We start from the raw sequence: 22,364 nt of genomic DNA, 5'->3' as shown, positions 1-22,364 counted from the left end.
GAGGTATCTAGAAAATAATGGTTTTGAAACCAGTTTCAATAGGACATTTACTCCATTTCCCTCCTTGGATACAAGGCAGGTTTCAGGGTTTGGCTTCACTTTGTAATTGTTCCTCAGCTTGAACTCCAGGGAAATTAAAAATAGGATTTTTAAAGGCATGACTTCAGTATCTAATGGGTTGTATGTAGTGGCCAGAGAGAATTAAGAGCTCACATGCTCTACTATGCTTTCTGTCCACACCAGAGCTAATCATTAAGCAGGGTGAATGCTTTTGTTGAACATAAAAAGCACAGAGAACACAACTGTTTTTGAAATTGGATGCAGGTGGTTGCCTCTTTCTGGCTTCCTGGATTTCTGTCAGCCTGTTACTTCTGGGGTTTTGTCCTCCTGTTGTCACCTGTTCCCCCTCACCCCCCCCCCCCTGGGCCACGCCAATTCCTACCATCATTCGTGCCAGAGGTCAGAGTTTTCTAAGTGAGGGATTTCCTCCCCCGCTCCTGTCACTGTGATGGGGTTTTGGAATATAGGTGAGGTTCAGTGGGGTGGAGTCCGGAGCCCACAACCAAGAAAGAATCCTTGAGAAGTCTTTGGTGTAAAATGGTGGTTTATTAAAGCAGGACCCGTGGGCAGAAAGAGTTGCTGCACCGGGGTGGTAAGGGGTGGCTGATTATATACTATGGGGTTGGGGGAGGTAAGGAAGAAGGGAGGTTTCAAGAGAACTTTCCATATGGTAAGGAGGACCTAAGAGATACCAGAGGCCTTGCCCTTGTCAAGTTAAGGTGGTTTTTCCCCATGTAGCAAGGCATTAACATTAAGATAGTTGGGAGATTCCTAGAAGAATGTCACACTTGTCCCACCCAGGAGTGGGGGAAGGTTGCAGGCTGTCAGCTTGTGCTTTGTCTTCAGCCAGCCTTCTGCTCCCTCATCAACTGGTTTACATACCCTCCAGCTTGCTTTTTGGCTCTTTCCTGTCTGGTCCTAGCCTCTCTCCTGTCTCTAGCGTTAACTGCTGTCCTGAGTGACCGTGATCCCTCCGCCATGGCTGGTGGCTCTGCCTTTTCCACCTCTGTCCTTTCATCCCTTGCTACCTGGGCCCAGTGTTCAACCTGCAACCCCCTCCCCCAACACTTCTCTGGTCTGACCGTTGGGTCCTTTTCCTGCCAGCCCATCTGATGTCCCTTGGGTCCGTTACCTTAGCCTTTGACTGGAACATCCAAGTGACATGTTGTTCATGGTTCAAGACACCATCATCACTAACGTTTATGTTCAAATTAATGTTTAACTGACAATTCTGTTACTGAAGTTGTTTAGGCCAGAAACTTAAAGTCACTCCGGGCCCCTCTCTCCTCCTAGCCTCCTAAACCCCAGTCTGGTCTGTCAGCAAAATTTGCTGACTCTGTCTTCAAAATATGCCCAGAATTCAACTCCTTCCTTCATCCCACCACCTCAGCCTAGGCCAAGCCACCATCATCTTTCTCCGAGAACCCTTCTTCCTACTCTGCCCTTAAGCCCTGCAGGAATCCTTTAGAAATGTAATCCAGATCTGTCATTCCTCAGTGCAAAATCCTTTAATGGTTACCCATCTCCTGGGTAAAAACCTGTCAGTGTCCTTGCTAATTTAGGAGACCATCCACTCTGGCTTCCTTCCCCTCAGGGCCACCTCGAGGACGCCTCTGCCTCAGGGCTTGGCTACTCCCTATATCTCTGTCCTGCCATATTTCTCCCTTGGCATCCTCCTGCCTGGAGCTCTCTCATTTCCTCCTGACCTTTATGCATAAATCACACAGGCCTTCCTTGGCCACGGATCTAAAATTTCTATTCCCACACATCCCATTTCATGTCTAACGCTAGGCTTTATTTTTTTCTTGAACACTTAATACTGCCTCACATGCTGTACTTTTTATTTTGTTTTCTGTCTCCCCCACTAGAATTTAAGCCCCATGAGGGTAGGGACTGTTGGTCTGAGTGGTTCGTGACTACATGTCTAATGCCTAGAATCGCAAGTCGTGCTCTCCCTTCCTCTCCTCTGTAATGTGTATGTAATGAAGTGTCCCTAGCTTTCGCGTAACTTTCTCCTTTCCAATCAAAGTCACCCTTAAGTGTGGTTTAACTGTAATATCTTAATGAGGCTTTTCACAAAAATTAACTAACAGAAGTCCTTCGAGAGAAACATCTCTGGATGTCCATCCGTGTCCGACAGGCACTTCACTCTTTCCTCTTTCATTTCAGTAGGATTCATCAGTGCACAACATAAACAGAAAAACATAAACATGTATGTAAGCCTGACAGTTTATGAACAAAACCTTACAGCATGTGAGTGTTTTCAAGCAAAGGTGCACAGGGACTTATAAGGATTCTTGTCTTGTTTCTGGATCATTAACAATCAATATCAGCAATGCTAGTGATCCAGATAGAAAAATGAGTCCTTCTTTTTCTCCTCTGCTTTGGCTTCCTTGAGGTGAGCTGCTGTCTTTCTGTGGTACAGGTTTAGCATTCCCGGTCTTGGATTCTCGTCGGAACGGACTTCCAGCCTCTATAGCTTCCTGTCTCCGGGCTCAGGTTATCTCACGGAAGGCGGAGCACAGTAACGTGCTTGTCCAGCAGTTTCCCATGATTTAAAACACAAAAGAAGGGCCCAGAAACCATTTCGGTCAAATTCGGTATTAAATCATAGGAAAAATGATGTTTTTTACACAAGTGTTATTTGAAAACAAATTATTTATAAATGAAAGATATTAATTAAATGAATAGTACCTTGTTCTTGTATTGAGAGCAAGACGCTGGTAGATTTTGCTTTTCCTACCCTCCTCTCTCTTCCCCATCAGTTGGCAAACTAGAGATTTGACTTCCCTGGTGATTGTTCCTTTGGTTTCCATTTCCCTGCTAACCGTTTATCATGCCCCCTTTGCCTGATTTCCGAGACTCTTACAGCTTCCTTCCAACTGTATTGTCTGCCTACGGCTTCTTCCTCCTGCCGTTCACCTTAACGCATCTTCTTCCGTGTTCCAACGAGGTCTGAGGCTGCCTGCTGGAGCCTGACGGGGTGCACACCTCTCAGGTACGCACTCCTGCGTGCCCCCCCAGCCCCCACCTGCCGGCTCCCCAGGCCCCCCGCTGCAGGCTCCCCCGCCCCCCACCTGCGGGCTCCCCCACCCTCCACCCCCCACCCCCCACCTGCCGGCTCCCCTAGCCGCCCTCAGATCCGGCTTCGCCATAGCGGTGGCTCTTGCCGCCCCACATCTGGTTCTTCCTCATCTCCGGACCTTCGTACCTTCGCTCTCTGACCAGAGCTTTTACAGAATTCTCGCCCCCCCCGCCCCGCCTTCATGGCCCCTTTTTAGTGCCACGCTTCCATGAGGGCCTTTTCTAATGCACTGAGCCGCAGCGCCCCAGCCCCTGCTCTTGGACCCTCTTAGGGCCCGAACCTGTGCCACTCTTAGCAAGTACAGCCGTCCGAATTGCGGCTGTGGTTCCTCCCCCTCCCCCGCCTGCACCGCACACCTGGCCGTCCGCCCGCGCGCCGTCCTCTGTCCGCTCTCGCCGCACCTGCTGCAGTTCGGCGCCTCGTGACCTGCCGGCTTCGTGGGAGGGTGTTCGGTGCCGGGGTTTCTTCTTAGGTCATCGTCAGTGTTTACATTGTATTTATTACAGCTTTGCCGCATGACACGTTTTAGGAATTAAGACTGCTCATATTTCATATTCATATTTACTCCAACAAATCATCATGACGTAGAGAAATTTTTTTGGTTATGTTTGTATTTCATAATAATGGAGAGCGTTTTAAGAAGCGGAAATCCAAAGTGACTTCCAGTGCTGTTGACTCTGCTGCTGTACTAAGTACAGTCATGGTCTTATCGTCATTGCATGTGGGGATATAAGGAGTTTATGCTTGTCAGCAGTATGTTATGAAATTTAAAACTTGATCCTTCCCCTTACCTTTTGTAACAATAATGTAATAAAATTTTGTAATAAAATAATGTGATGTAAAATAACTGTAATAAAATAATGTAAAATAAAAAGGTATAACGTCTAAATCCTTCAGATATTTCTCTGGGATATCTCCTTCTTAATTTGGTTAGTGGCATGTTACAGCCATATAGACCCTGATCTTATTGAGCTCTTTAAGGAAATGGCCTTATTTGATTTTTAAGTCGGTGTCCCTGGAAGGCTTGATGATGAGTTCCTTTGGACTTGCCTGGGTCTTGGAAGCGTTGGCCTCTTTTCGTTACAGAGTTCTTCTATCACTCCATTCTTTCTCCCTCACCGGCTTCCCCTTCAGAAGTCGTTCCCTGCTCCTCAGCAGCACCTTAACCTAGGCCGTCAATGCGTTTGATGTATTTACGCCTCTCCCACACCGAGAGAGCCCTCAGCCGAGCACATGTCTGTCTTTCAGCTCATGACACTGAGAGGCTCAGTCCTGGAGGATGCCATTCCCTCAACGGCAAAGCACTCCACTGCCAGAGGATTGCCCCTGAAGGAAGTGCTGGAGCATGTGATTCCTGAGCTCAACGTCCAGTGCTTGAGGTTGGCCTTCAACACTCCAAAGGTCACAGAGCAACTCATGAAACTGGATGAACAAGGGGTGAGTTTGGCTTCTGGTGGAAGATATTCTTGCTGCTCAGATTAACTGCTAGGTTTCCAGAATACAGACCTTGATACTTCTTTTTGGACAGGGAAAACTGATACCATTTGTCTCAGTGTGGTCTTTTTGCACTTACTCATTTTCTTCTTAACTCTCTGAACGTTTCTCATCTGATGAAATTTTCTATGTCTGAATTGGTAGATACGGTTCTTAAACTGTGTTCAGCTCTTTCAGTATAAAATCTTCCATAAATGCAGTGAATTTTTCAGATACTCTAGGAATAAGTAGTAGCAATAAGAGGCTCTGTTTTAAGTGCCTTAAATATGTTACCCCTTTTACTCTCCCAACCCTATGAGGATGGCACCATTATTATCCCCATTTTAGAGGTGAGGACCCTGAGGCACAGGGAGATTGAGTAGTAAGCCCAGGTTCACACAGTTAATTAGCCACTATCCCACGCTGTTCTTAAAACGCTTCAGTTTTGAAAAGTCTATTTATACCACCAAAGATGTATTCTAGCCAAGATTTCTAAATACAAAATTTTAAAAATTTGTGTCCTAATTAGTCACAAAAGGAAAATGCTCAAGATTTTCTCACTTCCATACTTCCTATACCTTAATGTGTGGCCCTTTGGTCAAGATGCAGATGGTTAATAGGATAATCCATACAGAAACAGCATAAGGGTAGAGGATGAAAAGTTATACTCTGGAAAATCCACTAAACGGGGATATGCCCACATTCTGCTTGGAATAATTTGAGCATCTGGGCTAGTTGTGTTAGATGCTGTATTTATATACTCTGACTCTCTCTTTGAACATCTTTGAACATTTCAGCCATATTACATCCTGTCAGTATGACTAATAATAGCTTTACTATTGCATTAAAAAAAATTCCTCCAAACATAAAATTGTTCCACTTACTGAATGCCATTTTATGAACAAATTTCGATGGCATCTCCTTAATTAACCAAAAATTCAGACATTATTAAAATGAATAGGAGTTTCTAAAAAATCCATTTTAAGGTATATTCTTTTCATTCAGCCAGTAGGGATATATTAGGAACCAATGGCTGGACACAACTTCTCTAATCATTGCTCTCTCTGTCCATTCATTTTACTTGTCAGAGAGCTCAGCTGATGTCTGTTCTGTACATAGATTTCAAGGAGGCTCTGCTTGTCCATGTTTATAACATGCAAATTGGGCACACTTGGAATGCTTCAGAAGACCGCTGATGCTTAACTGTTTGGGGGCTGTTTTCCAGTAAATGTTCTGAACATTCAATCTAACAGAGGAGGAATAGAAAAATGAGGATTAGGTTCAACTTTATGGATTCAGCCTTTTCAGTTACTGTGCTTTTCAAGGAGAATTATATTTAGACACTGATAATGTAATCACAAATTGAACATTCTAAATCCTACATTGGAACAAGTTTTTTTATAGAAGGGAGGTATTTTTTGCCATTTTTCCCTTTGTTGTACCCATATTCGCTAAAAACTGGGTGCCCTAATTAAAGACATCTTGTATGGTCTCTGGCCCATTTTATGCCCTCTCTTAGTGATGAACACTTTCTGGTCCCATCAATGTAGAAAAGATAAGAACACTATATAGTGAGTTTAACTTAAAGCTAAATTTATTTAATTCACAGAACTGCCCATTCTAAAACTATGGGCCTCTTATTCTTAGGGGGTATTAAAATATCCTTTCCTTCATAAATTATTGATGATAATATGTGTTAGTTATTTTCTTTAATGCCTTTCCTCTGAGAAATTAAAATTTGGCAACCTAGGGTAGTCTCCCCGGTTTTATTTTGGAAATTTTACTAGGCAGTAGAACCTAAAAGTTTAAAGCCTGCTATTTTCTATATGCAGCTCTAAATCTGGACTAAGGGGCACCACCCCCCCTGCTCCCTTGGCCTCTGTCTTTTCATTTATATCTCCATAGCATTCAAAGCCAGGATTGTGCTGATAAAAAGCAGATGACATGCATACTTGAGTGTTTAGTCTGGGGAGTCATTTTTTTGGTAGGAAATCTCATTAATGCCTTGGAATCATTTTGAGAAAATGATTATTTTCATGCCTTTCATACAGATTTTTAAAAAGAAATGCATATAAGTGCAGTAGGTTACGCATTTGAATCATTGCAAAGCATTTTCTGTTTCCATCCATAATTTCATGCTTTGTACATTCTTATATTTAAAAAGATTCATAGAATGATATCGGGAAACTAGACTCACTGAAAAGGACTTCTAGATCTCTCCTTAAGTTTTATTTAAACAATTCCTTTAGTATCTTTTTTCCTTTAAACAGCTTATATGATTATGCTTGGGGGGGAAAAGAAAACACTATTTGCTTGCTTCATTGTGACATTTTGCCTTTCAGATCTCTGGTGCTTTATTTTTTCATTTTACCACTTTTAAAAGCTGAAATGAATAGAAGAACAAATTAAAATTATATCTAATATATAAAAGCATTTCATAAAAATGTGTTTTTCATTTGATTAGACTGATATGTTTGCAGGAACTGAACGTAGGCATTTTAATTCCTGAAGTTTTAGAAAACGAATATATGCTAATCCATGTTGTATATGTGGCTTATCCAAGCTTTCACATTTTCCTTCCTGCTGCCTTTCTGGGCCTCTCACTATTCATTGATGTCCATTTCCATCCTCCTATATAGGGCAATACCCTACCAGTGATTTCACACTTGAACTTAGAACTCAATTCTAAGTTCAAGAATTTAGAACAGACTGTGATTCAGAAACTTGGGATCAACTCTGGATTTAGTTTATCCATCTTGGTCCTAGATCTTCACTTATTCAATAATTGAGAGCATCATTTATGATAAAAACAAATTAGATCAGCATGTATGTTTACTTATTGCATTGCTGTAAGCATTTTACCACATGTCCTGATTTACTCCTTAGAGTGCCCTGCACAGGGCTTCTGATCATTGGCCTGTTTTACGGTTGAGAAGATTGAGACTTCAAGAGGTTCTCAGTGTTGTTTTCCCTTACTAGTCCTGAACACTGGGTACACGCATTTGCAGAATACTGCCCTTTGTTTTTACGATTTGCAAGTTTTTATACTTCTGCATGTCTTGAATTATTTAGATACGCAAAACTATGCTGTAAAGTACCAGGAATTTCATGATCTATTCAACCCAACTTTTTAATAATATAAATTTAATAATAGTTACTTTTAAATTTGCCATGCCAAAGCCATTTTCTTCATCAGTCATTTAAAAAACACCTTTATCTCATCTACTCTGTGCAAGGGGAATGAAAAGCCGCCATGCCGGCCACATGGTGCGTACCGAAGAACTGTTAGCTGTGGTTGATAACGATAAAATAATAGCTTGTTAGAAGCCCGTTGCATGCACTATCTCATTTAACCTTTGTGAGCCTCCCAAGAGAGCTGCTCGTACAGGCTGTGTGATACGTTATGTTCACGGTCATAAGTAAGCACAACTGTTTCAAATCTAGTAAGTGCTTATTGAGAACCACTCTTTGTGGATTGTTAAATACTATGGAGAATAAATAGGCTAGTAAGACACAGTCCTTGCCCATGAAGGAGACAAGGTCATAAATTACTATAATGAAAGTCAGGTTTAATATAATGAATATAATGAGAGAATTGCAAACAAAGAGCGATGGAGGTGCAGGCAACAGGGCCAAGTCATGACTGGTTAGGCCCATTCCCAAGATGGGCCATGGAAGGGAGGAGGATATCCTCGGGCCCGAGACCCAGCAGGGCGGTGGTCGAGACTCAGAACAGGAAGAGCCAAGCACAGAGGGATGAAGGCAGAGTGTGGTTATGGCAGGCGTGTGAGACACATGTAAGAGAGTAACAAACGTAGGTGTTTTTTATTGAGCAGTGACCAAGCCAGGCACCCTGTGAAGCAATTTACATGAATTATTTTAATTAGTCCTCAGAATCCTTTGATGTCAGTGCTGTCATTGTTCTTGCTTTATGGACAAGAACACTGAGGCACAAAGAGGCCGAAAGACCCCACCATTCACAATTAGGGTCTGGTGGAGGTGGGCCTTGAATCCAAGCATTCAGATTCCAGAGCCTGCACTCTTACATGAGGCACTGAACACCCCATCCCCCTCTCCCTCACATGAGCGGGAGAAGAAACTGGAAAGACGGCTCCAGCATTACTGCTGCTGGCTTGGGTGCCCAGTATTAAGTAGAACATATTAAAGTACAGTTGCCAGTTTGCAGTCGGGAAAATTGGTAGTCCTGTTTTCATTAGGAAATGTCAAGTTTCATGTACACGGTCGTGGTTTTACCTACATGAGTATCTCCACTGTTCTTCTAGATAATTATTAAAAATGCGAAGAAATGAAAATATTTATTGGGCTTTCTATTCCTTAAAAACTTAACCCTTCAAGTTATTGAAGTTAAAGGGGAAAACGATCATATCTAATTAGGTCTGCAATATTTATTTCAAGAATAAATGTTAAGGAAAGAAGCAATGTTATTTGATAATGAATAGCACTGGTTTTTTTATTAAGGATGTGGATGAAATTCTCTGCTGACTTAGCCTGTTCATTGCCATGTTGCCTTATTTTACTGAGGATAAATGAGTTTGACCAGCCACTTTCTTCTTTGATTCAGGCAGCTAGATTTAAAGAATGAACCATAAGGAAAACATTTTTCCCAAAACCCATTTTATACGAATGAAGCTTTGGCAGAACAAGTACCATTCCTGAAATTCTATTCTTCCTTTGATATTGATAACAGCTAATGCCCAATTAAAGTTCAGATGACCACCACATTGGTTCTAGACAGCTCGTGGATCTGTATGTATGTTATTAGGAGGAAAATACATGTGACAGTCCTCAGGTGAGGAAAGAAGGCAGTGACATTGGTAGCTTTATCTTGTCTCTTCACAAGTAATGATTACTGTGCCCTGGCTCATCCGTGCTCTTTTGCCTGGCTGAGCCTGGGCTGGATGACAGGTTGGAGCCCTTTCTAGTGGTAAGACAGCTGATAGCGGTGAAGTCTGGAAGACGTTTGGCTGTGGTGGGACTGCAGTTTGCAGTGGTGGATTTGAGCATGGCAAAGACATGCAGTGAGGATGCTTTGGTTCACAGTCCAAAAAGAATAATGGAGTGCAGATATTTCAGTCTTGACTTTAAATTGTAGATTGTGTTTTCAATTCAGCTTTAGAACAAAAATCTAGTTTCTTTCCTATGGGACTTAACTAGCTACGATCTTCAAATGGTGCAGAAATCAAAATTAATTATGTTTACTTCGAGGGATCCCATTCCTACTCTGTTCTATCTCCTCCCCTCTCTCTTCCTACATAACCACTTTTACTAGTTTCTTATATATTGTTTTTCTTTATATAGATGTCATCATATGCATATAGAGTCTTATTTCTTCCTTATACAGAATATAGCATGCTGTGGACATTTTCTCTTTTCACTGAGTAATGTATTTTGGAGATCTTTCTATGTCAATATAGAAAGCTTTCCTGTTTTTATGGCTGCATAATATTCTGTTGTGTTGCTGTACTATAATTTATCAGTTTCCCTATTGATGGACATTTGGATTGATTCCCATCTTTTCCTATTACAAACAATGCTGCAATGAAGAGCCTTTTTCTATGTAATAGAAATCTGTCTTAATGTCAAGTCAAAACCAGGTACATTTATTATCAATTTAATACCCAATATGAAGCTTTTTATTTTTGTGAGAAATTTTTCACAACATCAGAGATTATTGTATGTTTGTATAGAATTTTTTATGTTATGCTAAAATAAAAATAGCTTAGAATATGTGCACAAATAAAAATAATTTGACAGCATCTCAGATTTTAAAAATAACGTTCCTACCCAGTATCCATGTCATTTTTAAAAAGTGATTTTATTTTTGTTAGTAATTTCCAATGAGGACAACTTTTCTAATTAGCATTTTTTTGCCCACTACACTGAATTTTTCCAGTCTCTTTGACATTCTTTTTAGGGGACAGTATAGTGATGAGTCTTTAAGAAGTGGTTAAGAAAGTTGTCATGTTTATGAAGAACAAGCCAGAGTAAATGCTATCAGTGTGAATCATGAGGATTTTAAAAAATGAACAAGGTCTTCATGTCCAGTAATGACAGGATAGTTTGCTGCAGACCAGCCCACCCAATGAGAATAACCAGGAACACTGGACAAAATAGTTTTTAAAAGTAAGTTTGTACTTTTGCTTCTAGAAATACGGGGTAGATCTATTTTTAGCCAATTCTTCCTAAGTACAGCTAAAAACCTTGTACACTGTATATAATAAAGCCAGCATAAAATTTGCAAGGTGGAGAGAAGGAGGCAGATTGGCTAAGGATTGTGGGATTTGAGGAACAACCCAGTGGTCATTCATGATAAAAACGGAAGTAGGGAGGAACTTGCTCAACTTAATGAAAAACATCTACAAAACATCTATACCTTATATCCTACTTACTGATGAAAGATTTAGGGTTAAGAAGCAAGGAGATTAAAAAAAAAAAGCAAGGAGTTACAGTCACCATTGCTATTCAGCGTGATACTGGAAGTTCTAATCAGCACAATAAGGCAAGAAAAGGAAATAAAAGATGTTAGATAAAGGAAAGGAAAAAATAAAACTGTCTCTGTTTCAGGTGACATGATAGTCCATGTACAAAACCCCAAGGGATCTACAAAAACTTCCTAGAACTACAGCGGTGTGTTCAGCAAAGTTGTAGGATTCAGCATCAACTCACAGTGATTAATTTGATATCTTTGTTGTTTCTTTTCATTGAAGTATAGCTGACACACAATGTTACGTTAGTTTCAGGTGTACAGCTCAGTGATTCGAGTCTATACATTATGCCGTGCTCACCACAAGTGTAGCTACCATCTGTCCCTACAGTGCTGTTACAGTACCATTAATTATACTCCCTATGCTGTGCTCATCCCCATGACTTACTCACTTCGTAACTAGAAGCCGGTATCTCCTACTCCCCTTCACCCATTTTGTCTTTCCCACCCCCACCCCTGACAACCACCAGTTTGTTCTCTGTATTTTTGCGTCTGTTTCTGCTTTGTTTATTGGTTTGTTTTAGATTCCACATATAAAAAAATCATATGGTATTTGTCTTTCTCTGATTTATTTCACCTTGCACGATACCCTCTAGGTCCATCCATGTAGTTGAAAATGACAAGACGTCATTCCTTTTTATGCCTGAGTAATATCCTGTTGTATATATGTACCACCTCTTCTTTATCCATTCATCTATTAAAGGACACTTAGGTTGCTTCCATATCTTGGCTATTGGAAATAATGCTGTAATAATCATAGGGGTTCATTTATCTTTTTGAATTAGTGTTTTCATTTTCTTTGGGTAAAATGCTCAGTAGTGGAATTACTGGATCATATGGTATTTCCATTTTAAATTTTTTTGAGGAACCTCCATTCTGTTTTCCACAGGGGCTGCCCCAATTTGCATTCCCATCAGTAGTGCACAAGGGTTCCCTTTTCTCCACATCCTCATCAACATGTGTTACTTCTTGTGGTTTTGAGTTTAGCCATTCTGAGGTAATATTTCATTGTGGCTTTGATTTGCATTTCCCTGATGATTAATCATGTTGAGCATCTTTTCATGTGTCTCTTGGCCACCTATATGTCTTCTTTGGAAAAATGTCTATTTGGGTTCTCTGCCCATTTTAATTGGATTACTTGTTTGGGATTACTTTTTCTTTGGTATTGAGTTCTATACATTTTTTAATATATTTTGGATATTAACCCCTTATCAGATATATTATTTGCAAATATCTTCTATTCACTAGGTTGCCTTTTCCTTTTGTTGATGGTTTCCTTCATTGGACAAAAGCTTTTTACTTTGGTGTAGTTCTCAATTTGATTTCTTTTAATGAATGTGTGGAACCTAAAATTACAATACCGTTACAGTCCCATAATAAAAAATGAATGCTTGGGTATATATCTAACAAAACATGTATAGGACTTGTGCACTAAAAACTGTAAAACACTGATGAAAAAAAAAATAAAAGAAGACCTAAATAAATGGAGAGACATACCATGTTTGTGGATTGAAAGACTCAATATCTGAATGATGTCAATTCTCTAATTGATACACAGTCAACACAATATCAAAATCCCAGTAAGATATTTTGTAATTATAGACAAGATTATTCTGAAATTTCTATGGAAAGGCAAAGGAACTAGAATAGCTAAAATAGTTTTGAAAAAGAAGAATGACATGAGGGAAATCATTCTTCCTGATTTTAAGACTTATTATGTGACAGTAGTAATCAAAACTATGTTTTATTATTGGGAGAACAGACTAATGGATCAATGGAACAGGAGAGAGAAACTAGAAATAGCACCCATCCCCACATATATCCCAGTGATTTTTTTTTTAAAGATTTTATTTATTTAATTGGGAGAGGGAGAGGGAAAAGCAGGCTTCCCACTGAGCAGGGAGCCCGATGCGGGGCTCAGTGCCAGGACCCTGGGATCATGACCTGAGCCAAAGGCAGACGCTTAACTGACTGAGCCACCCAGGTGCCCCAGTATCCAAGTGATTTTTGACAAAGGTGTAAGAACAGTTCAATGTAGGAAGGATAGGTTTTTCAAAGGTGCTGGGACAATTAAACATCCATAGACAAAATAATGATCTTGACCTAAACATCACACATTGTACAGAAATTTATTCAAATGGATCATTGACTGAAATATAAAACTATAAAAGTTTTGATAGTAACATAGAAAAAAATCTTTGGGACCTGGGAACCTGGTAAAGAGTTCTGAAACATAACACCAAAAACTTGATCCAGACAAGAAATAACTGAGAAAATGGTATTCATCAAAATTAGCATCATGCAGTGCTTTTTTTCCTTAGACATTTGCTGTTTTATGAGAGGCTTGGGGCTTAAGTCCACATAAAGCTGCAAATAAAAGTTAGGGACAGACCAGCCTTGATTTCATGAGGGCTGCAGAAATAAAAAATGGAGTTCAGGGAACACTGCCTCTGTAAGACAATCCAATTGAAATTCTAGAATGGGATAAAATAGCCAAAAGTTAAAATTTCAATAGATATGTTTAAGAACATATTAGAGCAAAAGAGAAAATTGTTGAATTGAGGATAAATTACCAGAAAATTGTTTTTCTTTTTTTTTTTTTTTTATCATGATAAATGTACTATTTAATCTCCATATCCTACTCCCCCCACCCACTTCCCCTTTGGTAGCTATCAGTTTGTTCTCTATAGTTAAGAGTATGTTTCTTGGTTTGTCTCTCCATCCCCTTTTTTTTCTTCGCTTGTTTGTTTTGTTTCTTAAATTCCACATATGAATGAGATCATATGGTATTTGTCTTTCTGTGACCTTTTTCACTTAGCATAATATTCTCTGGATACATTCATGTTGTTGCAAATGGCAAGATTTCATTCTTTTTGATGGCTGAGTAATATTCCAGTGTGTACATCCACACCTTCTTTATCCATTCATCAGTCAATGGACACTTGGGAGGCTTCCATAGTTTGATGATGTAAATAATGCTGCAGTAAACATAGGGGTGCAGTTATAAGAAAAGTTGTAACTGAAGAATGGAAACAAAAAAATACAAGAAATACAGAAAAGTATCTAAAAGGCATTGACCCAGAATGAAATACATCTATGTAATGGAATTCCCCGGAGGAAACAAAGCATTATTTGGGGGATAGAATCAGTATTTTAAGATATATTGGTAGAAAGATTTCCAAAACTGTTGAAAGATAATGAATTAAGATGGATTTATGGAGCTCTGCCTGCCCTAAGCACAATAAATATAAAGAAAATCAGGCATAGGTCCATCAGGATAAAAATTTCTGAAAATAGAAGAAAAAGAGAAAGACCATAAACAGAGGGGGAAAAGGACCTCCAAAGATGAATAGGCCAATTAGCTGTTAAAATCAATCATTTGTTGGGCTCTGAAGCCTAAAGAAAAGGTAGAAGCCAGCACAGGTTTCTAAGTGCCAAAAGAGTAACTTTCACAGTGGATTTTACCCAACAAAAATATTCTTTAAAAATGTAAGCAAAAGTAATTTATAGTTGGGGGGTGGGGAGACAGTGATCATCTGAGTTAGTTGATTCAGGGATGGGCTACAAAGAGGAATCAGAAACTCGGAAATGATGGAAATTTTTTGTATTTTGATGATGGTACAGATGTATTAGAACTCATTTAATCAAATGGATGCAGTTTACTGTTCAGAAATTATATACCAATAAAGTTGATTTAAAAATTTAAGGTAGAGGGCGCCTGGGTGGCTCAGTTGGTTGAGCGACTGTCTTCGGCTCGGGTCATGATCCCAGGGTCCTGGGATCGAGCCCTGCGTCGGGCTCCCTGCTCAGCGGGGAGTCTGCTTCTCCCTCTGACCCTCCCCACCTCATGCTTTCTCTCTCTCTCAAATAAATAAATAAAATCTTTAAAAAAGAAAAAATTTTTAAGGTAGATTTCTGCTTCTAGCCAAGATTAAGAAAGAGGGACTGGATTTACCTTTCCATCAGAAACAATTTTTAAAAAACTAGGCAAAACAATGAAACAGTTGGTTTTTAGGACTTTGGGCATTAGGCAGAAATGGACAGTGATCTCTGGGAGGTGGGATGCAGATTGAAAGGACAGTGAGATCACACCAGCTTTCTGCCTGAAGAGTTTGCAGACTGCAGTGCAGGGGTTTGGGGGGCATCCGTGGAAGCCCAGCAGTCTCCTGAGTTGAGACTTACAGGTGAGTCCAGGGAAACCAAGAAGGGTGGGGTTTTCAGAGATGAGTACTAGTAAGTGCATGCATTTGAGGAAGTGACTTGAGTCCAGTGTGGGAACTACCTTCCAGGTTTAGGGGGCAAATCCTCAGTCCTCCCACAAGGCCAGGAATAGCTTCTGCCTCCACCAGGCCGACTGGAGAACCTCCTAGTTCACATGGCAGAGGAGTCATCCCAGGATGGTTTTGCCTCAGTAGTGGGACAAAATTATCTTTAAGTTAAACATTGGTGTTGTACGACCTAACAGAGTTTAAAAGCAAGAACTGAAAAGATCAAACTATTTCCAAATATCTATGTCCCAGAGCAAAGCTCAAGCACCCTCAAGCCTTCATGGCCCACACTCTGAGAACTGCCTCACAATGAAATACCATGACTCATAGTGACGGTTTGAAATTTCTGGATTAAGTTAGACAATGTAAAGATTTTATAAGAATTTGAGAACTGGGTTTTTCTCTTGGTCTTTGCTGCCCCAGTAGCCTTCCTGAGGCCAGGACACCAGGCAAGAAGAGGTGAAAATACAGAACTGAGAAGTTGGTTATTCAAATCTGTTTCTATTGGCGGAGGGCTCTGACTTTATCATCCATCTTTCCCAGACACTCAGGGCTATGTAAATCAGATGGCAGTATTTGTTTCTTTGATTCTGTGTTGAAGTATCCACTTTATTAGAGGAAGAGCGGTTTTATCTACTGTTGGTTCCTGGCTATGAGAGCCCCTGTCACTTTTGGTCGGTTTTAAGGACACTTTGCTTTATTGAGATTCAAGACCTTCCTGTCAAGTGTAACCTTTGTCCTGTTGGATTGACCATCATTACTTGTTATAGTAGAAACATTTGTGGGTTTCCAAACACTTCCAGAATGCTCCCTGTGAACAGTTGATAGACAAGCATGGAATTGTATAGCGTGGCCCTGAGATTATCTAAAGCGAGAATCCTAAACTGTGGATAAACACAACCTGTTCCCAGGATGGCTTCTGGTGTCCTCATAACTCTATTTTGAGCATTGCATGGAAGGATTATATATCCATGTATGTAAACCCATACAGATGTGTTTGTGTGTGTCTCAAAAAAAAAAAAAAAAAGTGCTGTTTTATATAACCTCCTAACAACTTAAAACGCCAAACGATAGCTCTGCCTCCATTTACGTTTGCTCTTTCTCTTGCAGTGGCCCGTATCATATTTACCTAACTCTTCTCTACCAGCTCCTTACTCTCGCAGGGAGCAGGGCTGCTAACTGAGGATGCCAGGAGCCTGTGTTCAGAGAATACCACCTACCTTGATTTAATTGCAGTAGAAGCCACGAATACAGTCATGTTGTCACGTTAGAGGATAGAGCAGTGACATTTGGCACAGTTTCAAACTGCAGGGAATCTAACATTCTAACAAATTTCCTAATCCTTCTAAAGGCTCCTCCTTTCACGAGCGGCCTACCCAGTTTGTTCCCCGAGCTGCCGGTGGAGTTCACTGGAGGATGAGAAACCTGTCAGAAGAAGGTGGCACACTGTCTCATTGTCCTCAGATATAGCTTCTCCAGTGGTTCGGGGGAAGTTTCCTTAACTTCTCTCTGTAGTGAGCAGCTTTTTTCTATAAACGAATCCTTTTGAATGTTGCACAGTGAAATCTTAGGCCTTTACCTGAGAAGTTTTAAAAAGCCACCCACAAATCCAGTGTCCCTGTGATGCTTTCTCTTGAACAGGGTGACTTTTGTTTTACGTTGTGGCCTGAGAAGGCTGATCTGGGAGGCACAGAGCCAAACAGCAAATCGCTCACAACCCCTTCCTTTCTCCCCCTGCCTTCATGTCTTTGATAAGCCCTCCCTGCAGGGAGACAGGAAAGATGTGGCTGTATGAAGGACTTCTTTTGTAGTTGACCCAGAGCCCACCACTGTCTTTGATTTGTTGAGGCCTAATAGGGTAGGTACTCCGATTAATTCTAAAGCCCAGGTGAGATCTCTACCTATAGGAGTCCCCTTGCAAACATGAGCCACATTCAGACATTTGAAGCAGGCCAGCTGACAGAAGGGTGGAAGGTCAGTGGTGTGCAGTAGGTTTGAGTCTCACTTCCTCTGTTTTACCTACATGTGGGATATGAAAAAGAATTAAGTCAAAAGTGTTTCTGTCGATAATTTAAAGGAAGTAGAAATAATGTGACGGCACATGCTGTTTGGAAAATACGCCATTATTACTATATCCGCTTATTTGCCAGTTTCCGACTTGGAACTTGACCTTCTGCCGGACACTCCCAGGAGCTCTCATGTCTGGGGGGGTTGTATGAAGGCCGTGGAGCTTTCTTGTCAATGAGGTAATGTGCGGTGGAGTGAGGGGAGCAAGTGAGAGTTTTGCCCCTCTGACATTTTCTCATTACTATTCTGAATCCCTTGGTTTAAAAAGTTGGAAAGAATACTTAAGGTTCACAGTCCCTTATGTAGAATGGTGGGGGCTGGATGGGTTTCAGAATTCAGAAATGTCCGCATTTTAGAAGGACAGGAGAATGTATACACCATATGGTAATATTCCCACTGGGGTCTGAGACCGCACCCCACAATCACATTAATATTTCCACAGGGGAAAAATGTGAAGATTCATATAACCTGGGATAAATTAAAAGTATTAATGTCAGCCCATGTCAAGTTTTACTGCCACATGTGTTTGCCTAAGTTTGGTTTTTACCTTTCAACTTCAGAATTGCAAATAAGGGGCTGTGGATTCAAGCCTGGTTGAATCTTGGTAGTAGTTAACAGAGCCAGCCGGGTCACAGGGCGGAGTTTGTGGTCTTGTGTCTCTCGCTACTGGGCTTCCGTTCTCCGACTATGCTGATGTGTCACACAGGGATACTTGCTCTCTGGGCTATTGTGAGGATCAGCTAATGCATCTGAAGTACTAACCAGCGATTGGCATATGGTGGGTATTCGGTAAATGTTAGCTGTTAAAATTTTGGCTCCTCCCTTCCCCCTTTCACTTTGGGAGAATTGACCGATGCACTGGCTGCATTGTCACTCTGGAAAGAGACCAGAGCAGTATGGAGTGCCTCGATTTCACTGCAGAATTAGAAGTCTGAAGTTTTATACCAAAACTAATGTCTTGGGGCATCTGTCAGTTGAGCGTCTTACTCTGGGTTTTGGCTCAGGTCGTGTTCTCAGGGTCTTGGAATCCAGCCCCATGTAGGGCTCCCATGCTCAGCGGGGAGTCTGTTGGAGATGCTCTCTGTCCCTGTCCCTCTGCCCGCCCACCCCCCCCACTCATGTGTGCGCCTGCGCTCTCTCTTTCTTTCTCTCCCAAATAAATAAATACATCTTAAAAGAAAAAGAAAACTAATGTCTTGTTAAATGACTAATATCACCATAAAATTTGTTTGCAGAATGACTAGACTTTTCAATGATGAGTAAATATTTTGATTAATGTTACATGATACTTAAATCTCCTGAATGATTTTTTTTTACTGTCTCTGAGGAAGGAATATTTGCCACTAGCTGATGTGCCATTATGAAACCCCTTTTAAAGTTTCTATTCAGGCACTCATCTTTTAGAAAAATATTTGAAAAGTATATTGTTGATGATGCTTGTGCTCTAACAAAGATATAACTGAGGTTTATAATTTAGGATATTGGAAAAATGGCATTGGGAGTGAAATCGAAATCCAGTTTTACCAAAAAAAAAAACCCCTAGAATTCGCAAGTATATTTATGGGCTTTTTAGTGTGAAACAATATATATTAAAGTATCTTTTGTAAAGTGGACCTCTGCTTTTAAATTTGTAAAGCCCTAAAAGGGGAAGATGATTAAAAAGGAATTACCTTTAGTTGCCAAGCTGTTTTTTAGAGCCTCATTTTGTACTTTGTAATCCATTCAGAGAAATTCCCTAAAGTATCAACATCTGTTCTAACAATGCATGATCTTGACATACAGAAAGTGTTAATTCATTTTTCTGGCTTTTTCTCTTAACTTGTGAAGATTATAGTTGTGGATGCTTGTTCTACTGTATTTTTTGGAGTAGAGACAGAAAAATTGAAACAGAAGGATTTCAAGAGAAGAGAGATGTTAGCTTTCTGATGGCCATGTGCCCTACAGGAGTTAGGAGCAGTTAGGTGGGACATAGTGGACCTGCCTACATTTATACGCATGTACTGCCTCTCTTCACAGCTGAACTATCAGCAGAAGGTGGGCATCATGTACTGCAGAGCTGGACAGAGCACTGAAGAGGAGATGTATAACAATGAGTCAGCCGGCCCGGCGTTTGAGGAATTCCTTCAGCTGTTGGGAGAACGTGTTCGGCTCAAAGGATTTGAGAAGTATCGTGCACAGCTTGACACCAAAAGTAAGAAATACTTATACTCTCCTGCTAGGCTTATTTCCCTCCTGCTGTGTTGATGTTCATCTGCTAAATTGCCCATAAAACAACACTGCCATTTACTGCAGAACACTGCTGCTGATAGGGGAGAGCAAGTCGGAGAGGGAGGATGAGCCACCGAAACAATTGAAGACTATAATCAAAATAGCTAGGATTGGACTGGTTAAAAAAAAAAAAAAAAATCGCGTTATCAGAAGTGTCGACGGAGTAGTAGAGCGGTGGGTGCAAATCATGCAGAATGGCTCCTGGATAGTGTTGCATAAATTTCACTATATTTAACTGAATGTTAGAGTGATTTCAGATTCCAGAATCTTATAACCACATGGTCGTAAGCCCTAGAATTTTTTACTTTCATGAAGTTCTTTCGTAATCCTCGTGCTTATCTATGCAGTCAGTCTTCATATGGTTTTCTTACTCATTTTTTATATTCTAGTAATAGTGAGGGCCTTTGTTTGCTTATTTTCTATTTTTATTATTCATAGTCTAATTGAATCCCTAAGAAAATAGGCTTCTTAGCTTTGGTATTAGATTGGCTCCTGAAATTAGTTGATTAAAAGCACAATGATGGAAGAATTTTTTTTTAGCTATGGCTCATGAACATACAAGTACATGAACATACCTGTACACTCCCGTTCCCCAAGTCATTAATAACATAGTTAAGTTCTCAAGTATCTATTTAGGTTAGAGGAGGTTGACGTCTGCTGTGTGTCTGTGAGGAGGCAGTTTTAAATTTTACCTCAAAATCCATCCATGGACACCTGTGACCTGTTTTTCATTGAGAGGGTCTTTGGATTAGCACATCTGTATTGCAGTCTATAGTAATCTCTCTGATTTTCTGCACAGGAAATTAAATAAGGAGTTGAGTCATGAAAACAGAAAAGCATTCATAAACTCCGCTGTAGGGAAGAATTTCCTGTTGCCATGGTTTTGCTGTTGCCAACTTGGAAACGACATGCAAGAGAGACTATTAAAGCCCATAAATAGCCTCAACTCTTAAATATTATTTTAACATTCCATACTCTGCTTGCAACTGCATAAAATGTTAAATCTCAATATGCCATGAGACTCCTCTTTTCCAGAGACTCTGACATTTGCCCTATAAGCTTCATTCATGTTGTCCCAATTTGTTGTGTTATATAAATTATCCTCACCACAAAGAGCTATATGAAAGGGTCTGGGAAGAGAATATAATAAGCACCCTGGTTATTTTTTTTTAAACATATAGTATATTAGTAGTTTCATGGGGGTAGAATTTAGTGATTCATCACTTGCATAAAACACCCAGTGCTCATTACATCAAGTGCCCTCATTAATGCCCATCACCCAGTTACCCCATCCCCTCCAACAACCCTCAGTTTGTTTCCTAGAGTTAAGAGTCTTTTATGGTTTGCCTCTCTCTGTTTTTATCTTATTTTTCCTTCCCTTCCCCTAGGTTCATCTGTTTTGTTCCTTAAATTCCACATACGAGTGAAATCATATGGTACTTGCCTTTCTCTGACTTATTTCACTTAGCATACATAATACCCTCTAGCTCCATCCACGTCACTGCAAATGGCAAGATTTCATTCTTTTTGATGGCTGAGTAATATTCCATTATATATATGTATTCCGTATATTTCACATATATATGTATATATATTCCATATATTTCCATATATTTCATTCTTTCTGATGGCTGAGTAATATTCCATACACACACACACACACACACACACATCTTCTTTATCCATTCATACTTTGATGGACATCTGGGCTCTTTCTGTAGTTTGGCTATTGTGGACCTTATAAACACCCGATTTTGTGCATGAATGGCCAGATTAGAAATTGATAAGAATATTATTTGTGCATTCACACATTCCCAGCCACTTCTTGATGAGGAAAGGCAATGTGAGAAATGTATAACAAGACCATGCTTAAGCAATGTGGCATCAAGTAAGAAACTAGAATAAGCAAAATAAGCACTTTGTGCATATTTTGCCTCAAAATCCCAATAACCATGAAGGCTAGAGGGGGGTGAGCCTGGATTAGCAAACTGTCTCTGATGGCACACTTTCACAGTTCTGTGATGTTCAGCAGCGAAGGGTTCCTTTTCGCTGCGGTGCCCTCCTTTAAGTCCCCTGTAACCTTTCAGGGCAAAGCTGATGAGCAGAAGAGTCTGTAGTTTCTTTTTCTGCCCTTTCAGAGGGTCAAGTTTCCTCCCGGGAACAGAAAGTCAGAGAGTATTTCTATTCTGCAGCCCTGAAAGAGGCAGTTTGCATATTTATCTCTCTTACTTCAAGCCGACAGGGTCAAAGCCAGCCCCTGCATACCCCAGCAGCCTCTCACTGGCCATGGCACACCCAGGGATGAGACTTGGCTCTGTGTGCTAGGAGGTCATCTCACCACATTTTGTCCAAACTTATTTTGTGTCAGGAAACCCTTTCTTTCCATATAATCATTAAAAAGAGAAAATGCTGGGGTGCCTGAGCGGCTCAGTTGGTTAAGTGTATGACTCTTGATATCAGCTCAGGTCTTGATCTCAAGGTCGTGAGATTGAGCCCCAAGTCAGGCACTGTGCTGGGCATGGAACCTGCTTAAGAGTCTCTCTCCCTCTCCCTCTGCCCCTACCCACTCTAAAAAAGAGAGAGAGAGAGAAAGCTTTCCAGTTCAAGTGTTCCCAAAGGATCACTTCCTTTATGTTTG

The 22,364-nt window shown here is 40.5% G+C and overlaps 1 protein-coding gene across 8 annotated transcripts in view; it reads left to right on the top strand.

The window, feature by feature from the left end:
* The window catches only part of SIPA1L1 (signal induced proliferation associated 1 like 1), a 447,306-nt gene that overhangs the window by 331,605 nt on the left and 93,337 nt on the right, over nucleotides 1–22,364 (top strand). For all 8 annotated transcript variants that reach the window (XM_034992842.1, XM_034992846.1, XM_034992844.1 and 5 more), the window contains 2 exons: nucleotides 4,394–4,582; nucleotides 19,475–19,649. In XM_034992842.1, coding sequence (XP_034848733.1) covers nucleotides 4,394–4,582; nucleotides 19,475–19,649 — 364 coding nt within the window. The remainder of the gene's footprint in view (nucleotides 1–4,393; nucleotides 4,583–19,474; nucleotides 19,650–22,364) is intronic.

Source organism: Mirounga leonina, unplaced genomic scaffold (assembly GCF_011800145.1).
Source record: "Mirounga leonina isolate KUSES-001 unplaced genomic scaffold, KU_Mleo_1.0 Mir_82, whole genome shotgun sequence".
NCBI lineage: Eukaryota > Metazoa > Chordata > Mammalia > Carnivora > Phocidae > Mirounga > Mirounga leonina.
Note: the sequence above shows the minus strand (reverse complement) of the source record. Positions and strands in the feature narration are given on the sequence as shown.